This window comes from Petaurus breviceps, unplaced genomic scaffold (assembly GCF_028583685.1).
Source record: "Petaurus breviceps papuanus isolate PSGF00001 unplaced genomic scaffold, PetGlider_PUasm1.0 175, whole genome shotgun sequence".
Taxonomy (NCBI): domain Eukaryota; kingdom Metazoa; phylum Chordata; class Mammalia; order Diprotodontia; family Petauridae; genus Petaurus; species Petaurus breviceps.
Genome location: NW_027185764.1, coordinates 44,750,397 through 44,764,349, shown reverse-complemented (window position 1 = coordinate 44,764,349; position 13,953 = coordinate 44,750,397). Strand labels below are relative to the sequence as shown.

Here is a 13,953-nt window from a genome sequence, read left to right as displayed (position 1 = left end):
TTATATGAACTGATGCTGAGTGAAGTGAGTAGAACCAGGAGAACATTGCACAGAGTAATAGCCACAGTCTGTGATGACTGATTTTGATAGACTTAGCCCTTCTCAGAAATGCAAGAACATAAAATAATTCCAAAGAACTCAGAATGGAAAATACCATCTACATCCAGAGGAAGAAATACAGAGTTGGAATGCAGGGTGAAGCAGACTATTTTCTTTTTTGTTTTATTTTGCATTTTTACTTTCTCATGGTTTCTCCACTTTGTTATAATTCTTCTATGCAACATGACTAATGTAAAAATGTGTTTAATAAGAATGTATGTGTAGAGCCCATATCAAATTGCATGCTGTCTTGTGGAGAGAGGGGGAGGAAAGAGGAGAAATTTTAAAACTTATAGAAGTGAATGATGAAAACTAAAAATAAATAAAATGGAAAAAATAAGAGAGTTCCTCTACACTCATGACACAGATCACATGTCCATGCCTGCCTACTTTGTGTGAATCTACTCTGTCTCCTTCTACAAATTAACCCCAAGGGTTCCCCCAAAACTACTAGAAACCTTCCTCCCTTTCCCCCTAATACTTTGAGGATGAGTGGACTACCTTGGCTTGTCCACCCTAGCCCATTTTCTCTTCCTATTATATAATTCCTTAATAGATCTTTTACTCATTCATTTCCGCACTTCCTCAGTTTTATGTCTTATCCTGCTATCACCCACCATTTGCCTTCCCACTGTATTCTATATATTGTTCATTTTGAAATTTTCAGAAGCAGTGATCTTCCTGGTCCTGCTACCAGGCAGCAACACCAGTAAAATATATTGAGAAAATTGGCCTTTGTAGTAACTTTGGTTATGCTTTTTTTTTTTTTTTGCTTTTTGGAAGGCAATTGGGGTTAAGCAACTTGCCCAAGCTCACATGGCTAGTGTGTCAAGCATGTGAGGCAGGATTTGAACTCAGGTCCTCCTGATTCCAAGGCCGGTGCTTTATTCTATGTGCCACCTAGCCACCCCATTTGTATTAACTTTGAGAGAAACTTGGGATCAGTAAAAGAGCCCTGAAAATTTCCAAAAGCAACCCAAGCTGTTCTTCTCCTATTCAACTCTATGCCTAGCTCATTGTCCATCTTTGTTCCAGTTCTGCACACTGTTGGACAAGCTCTATAGGAATCAATTCAGATGCAGGCTGAAATGTGACAATTTGAAAAATAGACACTTTTCACTGGCATGGTCTTTCACATATGAGCAGATAGGCTCACAGGTTGTACTGAAGGCAGCTTGAACTGGTTCATGGAAATTCATTGTTACATTTTCAGCATAAGCATTTATGCTTTAGAATGGGCAAATGTCACAAATAACAGCTTTATTTATCGGGTTTTTTATTTAAACTTAAGAAAGTGATGAAGAAAATGTTACTAACTTGGGTTAAATTTAAAAGTGTATCATGTGAGTATTTTTTTCCCTAAAGAGCCAACTGCATATTTGCCAGCATACCCCTAGATAGTCCAAACTACTTTGAATGATTACAGATCTCTAACAGGAGGCTTGATAAAATCAACACAATGTCCTCACCATCCACAGAGTATCCTTTCTTGGACTTTGAGGTTAATCTCCTCCATTCAGTGGCAATGATTTTGGCAGGTATACATGTCCCTGTTTCATGCTTCTTCTATGTTTATTATAGGAAGGTCACTGAATAGGGTTATTTCTGTTTCTTTATCTCCCAAGGAATCCTGAATCATCTTGATGCTATGGATGGGAGACAGCTTGTCATAAAAGAGCCTGTAAAGCCCTGTTTTGTTCTAAGAAATCAGATGCTTTTAGTATTCAACAAAAAATAAGCACATCTCATAAGCAGATTTTAGACTTTTTATATCTGTCAGTCAATTGTGAGATGGTAAAGATATGGCCCATTGTAGCACATTTTTTGCAAAAGCCTCATTGTTCCCTACCAGTGCCCTCCATGAAGATGCCTTCAATTCATACATATTTAACTTTAAAAAATTTTGTATGTTGAGAGAACAGACATATAGCTCTGTAGCTGTTGATATTCTTATGGTCACTTCTTCTGGAATCAATACATTATGAAATTTTTCCCATGCCTTTGGTATCTTTCTCTCCCTTTAGAACTTTTGTAGCTCAGTCCAGTAATGTCTCCAAATCTGCCATTTCCAGTATAGGCCTACTTTATTTATACTCGATGGAATACATTTACTTTTCCCAGTTTTGTTCTCTTTAGTACCTTTTTCTATTTCCTTTCTAAGGACCTCAGATCCTGTGATGTTAGGTTCCAAGGACAGCAGTTCAATTATTCTTTTTTTTTTGCTTTTTTTTGGAGGGGGGAGGGCAGGGCAACTGGGGCTAAGTGACTTGCCCAAGGTCACATGGCTAGTAAGTGTTAAGTGTCTGAGGTCACAATTGAGCTCAGGTCCTCCTGACCTCAGGGCTGGTGCTCTACTCACTGCGCCACCTAGCCACCCCAATTATTCTTTAGAGAAAAAAAAAAGTTTGTTGTAGTTTTTGCAAATCTTTTCCATTTTTTCCCTCTTTTTGTAGTTCTCTTCTGCTTTTATCCTTGAAATGACTTTGCTTAGTTAGCTATCATGTCATGATTTCTTTACACTGGTTTTATTCTCCATTGTTTTTCTCAGGTTTATGAGATGATACTGCTCATAATTGACTATTATCCTCTTCAAAAGATTTTATAGAGTAGTTTATATTCTGAATCGGTGTTGCCTTTGGCAGCCATCTCGCCCCATTTGGCAAATATGTCAAATGTTTGCTAAGGTGCTTTCTGAGGTCTTTTAGCCTCCTTGCCTCAGGAATTAATTTTCATTGGTTTAACTTACACATGTTAAGGTAATTTCTATTGTTTCTCTCCCATTTTTATTTTCAATAGACTGTTTAAATAATCCAACGTTAAATCTTTTAATTTATATACCATATCTATTTCCCCTGACAATTTTTTTGTTTATGATTAAATTATGATCTTAGCTCTGATGAGTTGACAGTCTGATTATGCATACAAAGCTATCCAGTAATAACTCCTGTGTCCATAATGATTCTTTTCCTGTCTGTTAACTATTAGTTATTATTTTCTTTGTGATGTTATTTGATACTTACTATGTTTGAGATATACTAATTCTTTTTTTTAGAAGAAAATGTTTATGACATAGAGTGTGAAGCTTCTGTATGAACTAGAGTCTCTATCCTCTCCCATTTCTTTTGTCTGATCTATACTTTCTCATATGTTCCTCCTCATCCTCACCATTTTCACTGTTGTAGTGAGGCCATAAAATATCCAATATATATTGATTCGACTGGAAGGTCTTATCATGTTCTTTGTAGAACTTTTTTTTTTTTTAACCATTTATGACTCAGTAAATAATGTCAGCGCATAAATTGAAAGTTTTTGGTCATTTTATTGCAAATGTTTGTCCTTAGCACTAAAATATATGATACCTAACCATTCCATGAGGTAATATTTCTTGTAGATTTGGGATGTATGATAAAAGTCACTCTGACAACTCCTTCCTTGTCTCTCCAAGGAGCACCTGTGAACCATCCTTCCATTTAGCTAAAGCTTCTTTGTTCTGGTTTTATTTATAATCAGAATGTCAAGATGATTTAGCTATTCCAGCAATAGGCCTTCTTGTTAGTTAGTTACAGGACAAGCACCTCACATTTAGAATACAAGTAGTCAAATTAATGTTTGCAGACAGTCTATAAACTGTGTAATTTGTAATACGCTCAGACCCCTTTTTCGTCCTCTGCTACTGTCACTGCAGAAGCAGGAAGGGGCTACTTGGAATTCAGGGCCATTTTGATTTGCTTGTTTCATGGATTGTTATTGCCAGAAAAGTTTCATCACCAAATTGCCAGCCTATTGATAAGATCCTTTTCCATGATTGATTAGGCTGGTCCTGGGAAAACAGACTTAGTCTTTTTCAAGGGCCACACTCAAAACCTTGCTAACATAGTAAGACCTGTCATAGTTTGAACTCTACTGGTATAGTCTTTGAAAACACAGGATTACTTCCGTCTCACAATAAAGCAACAGAGTAGGACTTTGATAGAGGGTATTTTTATATAAAAAAGAATATAGAAGGCAGATGGTGATGCACAGGGAGCTACCTAGCAATGGCAGTACAATATTGAGGAAGCAATTATTCCTGAGTCAACGAACAGATCTTTACTGAATTTCCCTTATGTACTCAGCATCGTGCATATGTGGTATAATACGATCCTTGCCCTTGAAGGGCAACTAGTATAGAAGAGAGAACAACTAGCATACAACAGTATAAGACAACATGTTATCATAAATCCCTTGATGTAGACTGTAAAAACTCTAAGTGTTCAGAAGAAAGGGGGATCAATAAAGACTAGAGTTATAGAGGGATACTACTTGGAGTGGGTGGAATAATAGGCAGGATTTTTAATTTTGATGGGGATAGGAGAGAAAAATATAAACCATATGAGGGGAAGCTGAGGGAAGATATAGAGGCAAGAATGAAGATGATATGTTCCCAATTGACATGTATAACATGGGTGCATCCATAAACATGCACTCCAAGGGAAGAGAACATACTCTGCCTTAGTTTTGAAAAACTCATGCTTTGGGATGATATAAAAATCCCCTACTGGTCCCTTAGTCACTGTGAAGATGGAAAGAGGCACTGTGCCAGAGGACTGATGACTAAAAGTCTACTCAGTAGACTTTAAAGGGAGTGGGTGATTCCCACCACACCCTTCTTCTCCTTCTCATTAGTGCAAGTTTCTTGGGCCTCAGGCAGCATCTTGCTTAGACTGTTAATGGGGGGAAGGGGAATCCCCAGCCCAAGTAGCAATGATGATGGCATGTACATGGTAAAATCACTTGTACTTATATCCAAAGGATCATAAAGTAAGTCCTACCTTTAAAATGTCCCTACAATTTTTCCTTCTCCACCAATTTCACACATTCTAGTCTAAGAGTCCCAGGATATTTAAACAGCCTTTCAACTGGTCTCCTCTGCTTAAGTTTCTTCCCACTTCAAGCCAACTTGTACACCATTGTTACACTAATATTTATAAAGCACCATATTTGTCATGGCATGGCCCTCCTCAAAAAAATACAAACTTTTTTGATTACTTATTGGGTCAAGTCTATTGAGACCCTAGATTTATCACTGTTTCAGCTCCTTCATCTGTAAAACGAAGAACAGAGACGGAAAACATGTGAATAAAGACCAGTGTAAGTAGAAACAGAAAAGATAAATGTAGCGGGAGTAACAGATCACTGCAGAAGAAAAGGTTTCTACAGCTCCTTCTCAATATAAAATTCTGCTATATTCTAAAAAAACCGCCACCTGATGTTTAAAGCTAGATTCCAACCTTTCCCTGCCTCCAATCAATCCAATAACTAGTGAATACCTACTAAAAGCCTGTTCATTTCTGAATGCTCCTCATCATAAATCTTCTGCCTAATCCAGGTTGGACTTTTCAGTGTCCCCTTAACACTGTGCTGGCTCTGTCTTTATCTTTGTTGTTTTTGCCTTACTTAATTTTTTTTCTTTTTATTCTAGTAGTCAAAGGAAGCTAAAGTCCAAGGCATCTTTCCTGTACAAAGCCTTCATCAATTCTCTCATGCACGGAATAATGTTCTTTTTCTGACTGTATATGCCATTTGGGGTATAATGAATATAGAGCACTGGGCCTGAAGTCAGGAAGACTCCTCTTCCTAAGCTTCAATCTGGCCTCAGACACTTAGCAGCTGTGTGACCCTGGGCAAGTCACTTAACCCTGATTGCCTCAGTTCAGTTTCCTCATCTGTAAAATGATTTGGAGAAGGAAATAGCAGAACATTCCATTATCTTTGCCAAGAAAACCCCAAATGAGGTCAGAAAGAGTTGACTGGACCTGACTGAAATAATTGAACAATACCAAAATGCTATATCAACATGAGCTATTAACCCCAATTACTGTAGGACAATAAAGAATCATTCTCAAGATCTTTCACAGAGAGTATATTCTGAACAATAGTTTTCCTCATCACCACATATTTATTGATTGTCTACTATTCATAAAAAAGGGAATATGGGAGTTGTGGTGTATAGAGACATGAGGCAGGTGAGCCAAAAGTCAGAAATGCTTTAAAACAAGATATATCTGCCCATCCAAAGAGTTTTGATTGGGTTAGTCCGTTAGGCAAATGCACAACTGTATTCACTATGTTGTCTAAACTTCTTACAGGAAGATAATCAAGAAGAATGTGAGAGCAGCTAAGTGATGCAGTAGATATAATGCTGGACTTGGAGTTGGAAAGACCTGAATTCAAATTCTGCCCCAGACACTTACTAGCTATGTGACCCTGTGCAAATCATTTCCTCTAATTCTCCCTCAGTTTCCTCATCAGTAAAATTGCACCTACCTCTCAGAGTGGTTGTGGAAATAAAGTGAGGTAATAGTTGCAAAGTGCTTTGCAAACCTTAAAGTACGACATAAATGCTAGTTACTAAGATTATAATTGTTAATAATAATGTTATTGGGTACTTTTCAAGGGAATGACCCTTTCTCATGTGTCATCTTTACAAAAGCACATGCCCGAGTATCTCAGGACACTTATAGCATAGTTCCTCACAGGGCCTCTGTGTTGTGAAAAATATACTTTTATGGTAGGGGAGACTGAGGCAAGGGTAGATTAAATGGCATACCCAATGATGACATAAGATTTGGCAAAGAACCCAGGAAAATAATTTATACTCTTTGAGAAGTACTACTATCATCAAGTTCCTTCCCACTGATCAATTTTTAAAAAGCATTTCACTATAATAGCATGTTTAGGAAATGACTCTTATCTCTTATTATAAATCAAAAAATTTCTCAGTTACTTCTTTTTTATCAAAATGAGAATCTTTAAAAAAGTGTTACTTTTTAGGTTGCTGTCTTAATCACTGAGCACTCTGAAAGGGCCTAATGTTGAGATTATATTGAGGTCAAATATATGGACATTTATTGATTATATTAAATGCAAGGTTTACTATGCCTGAAGATGCTTAATGAATATCACCCAACTTTGATTATGCTATTAATTTTTTTTAAGCAATTGGGGTTAAGTAACTTGCTCAAGGTTACATGACCAGGTGTTTCTGGGTGGGTGCTAAGTGTCTGAGCCTGGGATTCAATCTCCAGGTCATCCTAACACTGGGGCTGGTGCTCTTACTTGCTGCGCTACCTGGCTGCCCCTATGCTATTAATTTTTATGTACACAATATTTACACACACGATTTTAAAAATTTTGATTTGTATACATGTGCTTATGTGTTCATTGGTGTCCGGAATTTTGGCTAGGGTGGTTGTATTTCTACACATTTTAATTATAAGGTCTCCAAAGAAGAGAGTTTGTTTTTTATTTTAATATCACATCAATTTTTAGAGCTGAAAGAGAACTTAGAGATCATCCAGTCTAAACCCCACATTTTCCAGAAGACCCTGAGAGGTGGAGTGATTTATTCAATGTCAAACAGCTAATTAGAATCCAGTCAGAATTGGAACCCAAGGTTCCTGACCCAGAAATGAGTCCTGCTTTTCCTAAATCATGCTTCCTCTCTTTACACAGTCTAGTACAGAGATCTACACATAGATAACCAATAAATATTGATATATCTGATCTGTATAACTAATTAATATTGGTATATCTGATTTATATAACCAACAAATGTTGGCATATCCAATGTACATAAAATCTCAACAGCCCTTCAAGGATGTATGATCAGAAACCAATTTTACTTTTTCTAAACTTGTTAACCTCTTCCCGATTTCATGTTATGCTAGTCTCAGGCTACTTTACATAATTGAGAGTTGGTATGGAACAGTGAGAAGAACAAGGGGTTTGGAGTCTTAGGGCTGGGTTTCCAATCTCGGATCTGACACACTGCCAGTGTGACACTGTAAGTCACTTTTCTGGGCCTCAGAATCTTCATTAATAATATAAGAATATTAGACAAATTAATCTCCAATTATGCTCCCAGTTCTAAATCTATTATCTCAATTCTTCACCTGACAATAAGTCTCAAGCCTGGGTTAAAGTCATACTGTGACCCTAAATGGTGCTTTATGTACAAGTATGATAACTACATTTTGCAACACCAGACTCTTCCAAAGATGCTATGGTAAATTCAAGGAATTACAACTAGGACAGATTTTTCCACTTTGTAAACCTAAGAGAAATGCCTTCATTTGTTCCATTTGTTCATTTCAGTGCATAATTTATTTTCCATTTAGCACGAGTAACAAAAAAGGATAGCTTTAATTCCTGCTATGGTTATATAATTCCTAGTTATACTCTCCAAGCATAGTCATGAGACTAATTTAAGTCCCTGAATTGTAGTGTTACAGAAAGTGGGGGATGTCAATCATTTTCCACATTGGCCCAAAAGAATTTCATGGCATTCACACTGTCAGGTTTTGAAAGAGACTACCTTAAACACTATGAGCTGTTTTCATTCTTCATCATTCAACATGTTCTTGGGTATTAAGGGCAAAACTTCAATCCTGATATAAAAGTATATGCCCAAGATCTATAGTGTTGCCTTCTCTAAGTTCTACAGACATAAAATCAGGTCCAGTATTGTGAGGTGAACTGAACTGAAAAAGATCCTACAAAAACACCATAGATTTCTATTGCAGTTTTGGGGAGAAGGTACAAAAACGTAGTATATTTACCCATGTAAAGAACAGTTTAGGTTTCAATCTACATTTAAAATCTTGAAGATTTTTCTCCCAGTGGGTCTCTTGTATGACATCATGCTAGTACAAACTCACTTACATCTGCCACTTGACACATTTAAATGAAACTATCAAGTCTCAAGTTTGTTATCTAGTCATGGATGAATATCAGGACAAGGATTGAGTCTTACCTGCAGGCTGTTAAAAATGACGAAGAGGACCAGCATCCAGAGGTGTCTATAAGCCATGTGCAGTCCTCCCCAAAGCCATGTAATGGAAATCAGAGCAAACAGGTATAAAACCAGTGGGATTTCTAGAAATAAGAAAAACAGTTTCAAAATATTGGCTATCTACAGATATTCTTTGTTGGTCCCTTCCTTGTGACATTGTGGAAATGTATTGAGAATAACAATGGAAGAGAAATACTGGAATTCCCATTCCTGTGCCCAGTGGTGATAAGATGCATTACTATGCTGACACTCTTTCTTCTTTGCACATGGGTGTTTGAGTAGGTGAGTAGGATGTGGAAAGATGGGAGCTGTTCCTCTCCTAGACTACCACCTGCTGGACTATTCACAAAATATCATCATCTGATTATAATGAAAATACAGTCCAGCCCAACTGTAAGAGAGATACTCCCACAGGCTTAGAAACCAGACAGGTAAGAGAGAATCAGATGCAAGGCCCTCTCCTACTTGCCAGAGAGAAAACAGAAATAAAAAAATGAGATAAAAGATTTGCTTCTATTAGGAAGATATAATACCAAACATATCATCTACATTTCTATTTAAGGAGAACTGAAGCTGGGAATAAAGCAAAGTACTCGAAGTGGAAATTATTTTAACATATCGTCCTAGATATTTACCAATATGTTTTCAAGTATCCTTCATTCCAGCATATTTTCAGTGCAAATTTCCCCCCTTTTCTTTTCTTTTCCTTTCTCTTCTTTATAGGTGTTTTAAGTTTAAAAGGGTGTGTGTGTGTGTGTGTGTATGTGTTAATATTCACTTGGTAGATCATTATAAGACTCAAAAAAAGGAGTATATCTCTGTAAAATGAGAGGCATGAATTAACTGATATCCCTGAACCCTTCTAGCTTTAAATCTATGGCCATAAGACCTTAGTACTGATGAACAAAAGTTCTTTCCTACAGTGAAATGTAAGTTGAATGGACTCTGAAACTGGCAACTCTCTGGACAGACCTCAAAGTCCACATCTACCCATTTCTTTGAATCTAACCTAGAGCCATGTATGCTGTTATTGATGCAACTTTAGCATATTTGAGAAGTAAAGGGATTTATAGGAAAAGGAGACTGAGACAGATGTCTCTGGGAATCACAGATGTTGCTTTTCTGGTTTGTGATTTTCATTTTAAAAATAAGATAAGAATCACATAATCAAAACCTAGTATAATTAAAGGAGCCCATAGTCATGACTCCCTTAGAGAAGGGCCATAAAAAGATACCTAGAGATAGCTAATTTTCATACAGATTTGCTTTTAGTACAAATAAATATCATTCAATAAAAGTACTATTAACATTTGCTTTTACTTATGGCAAAATACCCAAAGTCTGGAAAAATACCTGAACCATGGTCAAATAATTTGCCAAAATTGGTCCAACATTTGTGCATTGAATTTGTAGATCGCAAACTTTGTACCCACTATGCACACACAAAATTCTATTTATGTCTCTGTACACAGTACAAAGGGACATGTACATTTTTGTATGAACAAATAGGGCAGCTATCTTTGAAAATCTGGTCCCTTTGCCTCTATGAATGCCTAGAGCAAAGTACAAGGAAATCAGATGCTGGGAAAGTCCTACTGGGTAAGACCGTATCATGGAATGGGACTTATTAGCAACACCCATGTTATTTTGGTATTCTGCCACAGTAATAACTCTTTTATTTTTCAGGCTACAACCAGTAGAATGAAGAAAGGTGAAACAGACACCTAGATCTCCAGTAATAAATAGCTATGTAGCAAAGTGAATAGAGCACCGGCCCTAGAGGCAGGAAGACCTGAGCTCAAATCCAGCCTCAGACACTTAACATTTACTAGCCCTGTGACCTTGGGCAAGTCACTTAATCCCAATTGCCCTGCCTTCCCTCCTCCAAAAAGCAAATAAATAAATAAATTTAAGTTTAAAAAAAAAAAACAGCACATTAGGTGCTTGAGAAATCCTGACTGAATTGTTGACAGGAACCTGAGGCCCAGAGAACTTAAGCAAATTTTTCATATTCTCCCAAGTAGCAGAATGAGTATTTGGATCCAGATCCATATTCAGTATTCTTTACCTCCATTCAAACAAGAATTCCAAAATAATTACTAACGATATGTTTCCCATTAGGTTTAAACTTTAACTTTCAGTAATTTGGGTATTTATTGTCTTATAAAGGCAGAAATGATACTGTAAAATGCTATGACTTTTTTTTAAAGTGCATCAATTTAGAGGAGTATCAGCAAATTAGATCACTAACTAGCAAAACCTTAAATCAGTTTAATAATAATAATTTTAAAATAACAGGAAAGAATAATATATTTGCTTGAGACACACTAGTGAGAATGCTAGGAAATAAGGCTGCCTATATAACAACCATGTCAAGAAAGTCCAACTTGGATCATTTTTAGGAAGGCAGTATTTTCAATATCCAGTGATGAAATTAAACAAAACAAAATGTTGTGTTGGACAGGTGCCTAACTTAACTATGAGTCACTTATGAGAAAAACTGGTTTTAAAAGGCGGTAGCAAAAACAATTAACTTCTTAAAACTTGCAAAGAAATTCTAATTTCTCATGAGATTTATATGCTGAACTTATGTGGAAGAAAAAAAATTGAATTGATATCATTTATTTCTACTATATTTAAAAGAGCCAGTAGATGTATTTTTCAATTGGCAAATTGGGACAGAATCGTGTTCACTGCATTTTTAGAGGGTCTAATTCCCTGTAACTGTGGGCCTGTTGTATTATTTTATGCCACTGATAGTAGTATGGGGATGACACCCTGTTGAAGTGAGCATGAAGTTCAGCCTGTGTTTACCCTCCTTCCTAAAACTTGTTTTAATTTTACCCCTTTGGCCTTTTAGTTCAAACCACTGGAGAGGTGTTGTAGAAACACACTTTTCAAAGTAAAACAGAATCCACTCTGAGTCCCTGAGGACCTAAGATGTAGGACTTCAAGATAAGGAGTGGGAATGAGTGTGGGGAGGTGTGGATTGTGGCTCCTCCATGGTGAAATGAGTAGCATTTAGCAACAGAGTCGTTTCAGGGTGCTGAGATTTCTTGATAAGAAAGTACTTATTGTATTTCTGGGCGAGCAAGTTTTCTTGACAAGATTTAAGTATTTAATCAAGTTCTGAATAAACAAGGTGTAGTCAACTACCTGTGTACTCAAGTCAATAGAAAACAAGACCTAGATTTCAGGGAAATACCAAAGCATCATTAGGATAGTGAGAGCAGGACTGGTAACACAACAAAGGTAATATATGGGAATGATGGTATCTGCAAACTATTCCAAGGAAAACCCAAAGGCCCAATTTCAAGAGCTATGAGATATAGTCAAGGTTTCTTGAGCTAGTTCAAATTTCAGAATTTTTCTTTTAATTGTCATATTCCTCTAATTCAATACACTTACACAAGTGTGTGTAAGTGGCTGTAGGTCATTCTGCTTGTTCTCATCTCCAACAACAATCCCACTGACTCATCTTAACAACTTCTTTTTTTGGAGGAGGGAAGGTAGAGCAATTGGGTTTAAGTGATTTGCCTAAGGTCACACAGATAGTTTTTTTGTGTTGTATCTGAGGCTGGATTTGAACTCAGGTCCTCCTGACTCCGGGGCTGGTTCTGTTCACTGTACCACCTTGTCACCCCAACAACTTCTATCTTCACAATATTTGGTCTCACAAATCTTTTGCAAGGGCTCATCCATTCCTATACCACTTTGGATCTGCTTTGGGAAGAACTCCTGTTTCTAATGTAATCCTGGCCCTGATGAAAACTTGAGTTCCCCAGTTAGAGGAATTCTGGGCATCAGGAGTTCAAAGGTAAAGGAAAGGTAGGTTAGGTGGAAGGTAATTTGGCTTATACTATATAATTTTCATTCTCAAAGGTCTATTTATGATTGAAACCCAAACTGTAAGAGTATAAGCCCTTACTTAAATTACCTAAGGTGGTCCACTGAAGCAAAGGATGACCCTAGAATATCTAGTAGAAGGCAGCTAGGTGGCACAGTGGCTAGAACACTGGGCTTGGAGTCAGGGGGACCTGAATTCAAATCTAGTCTCAGACATTTACTAGCCAGAAGTAAACCTGGGAAAATCACTTAACCTCTGTTTTAATCCACTGGAGAAGGAAATGGCAAACCACTTCAGCATCTTTGCCAAGAAAACCCCTTGGACAATATGGTCCATAGGGTCATGAAGAGTCCGGCAAAGTTGCACAACTGCAAAACAATAATGGGATATCTAGTTTTAAACAGAGTAACCTCATCTTATCTAAGGTTTCCAGTGGCATTAGTTTGAAATTTGTACCATTTTGAGGATTCAGATCTCTTGTAAAATAGGATCAGAATAACTGAAAGGGCCCTCATCTTAAGGGCAGACACTGGAACTCTTACTCAAAAAAAGGTCCCAAAGATCCCAAATGCTATAGAGGCACGATGACATGGGGAAACCTAGAGCTCAACTTGCCCTAGGGGTGATTCAGGAATAGGCTTAATGACCCAGGGGAAACCCAGAGCTAACTTGGCCCTACGGATGATTCAGGAACAGGCTGGATTTCCCAGCGAAGGTTACATACTAAAAAGACCCAGGTAGGTCTCTTTCAAGTCTGAATTTGCAGGCCAAGAAGCAAGCCAGCACTGGCACAGGCCGGGTATGGTTTCTGTGGGCGAAGGTTAGGGAATGTAGGGCAAATTCTCAGTGGAGTCACTCAATCCAGTGAAAACACAAATAGCCCTATGACTTGCCATGGACTCTCAGTGGTTCCACTGCATGGTGTAGGGAAAGCTTGTGTGGATGTTTTATCTGACTGTGACTTATTAGAACGAAACGTCAGATTAATATGGTGCAAACCTAGGATTATGGTCTCATCTTGAAATGGCTAGATGTAATTTTCAATTTACAAGCTATAATTTTGTGTCTAAGGAGGGTAACTGAGTTAGTTGAGACATACCCACATGGATCTTCCATTAACCGTTATTAGAGCAATTCTATCCTGAACCACATACTTCAAGGCTGCCAACTAATA

General features: G+C 37.4%; 1 protein-coding gene across 1 annotated transcript in view; it reads right to left on the bottom strand.

The window, feature by feature from the left end:
• The window catches only part of ADGRV1 (adhesion G protein-coupled receptor V1), a 718,949-nt gene that overhangs the window by 131,254 nt on the left and 573,742 nt on the right, over positions 1–13,953 (bottom strand). The window contains exon 86 of the mRNA XM_069085086.1: positions 8,894–9,015. Coding sequence (XP_068941187.1) covers positions 8,894–9,015 — 122 coding nt within the window. The remainder of the gene's footprint in view (positions 1–8,893; positions 9,016–13,953) is intronic.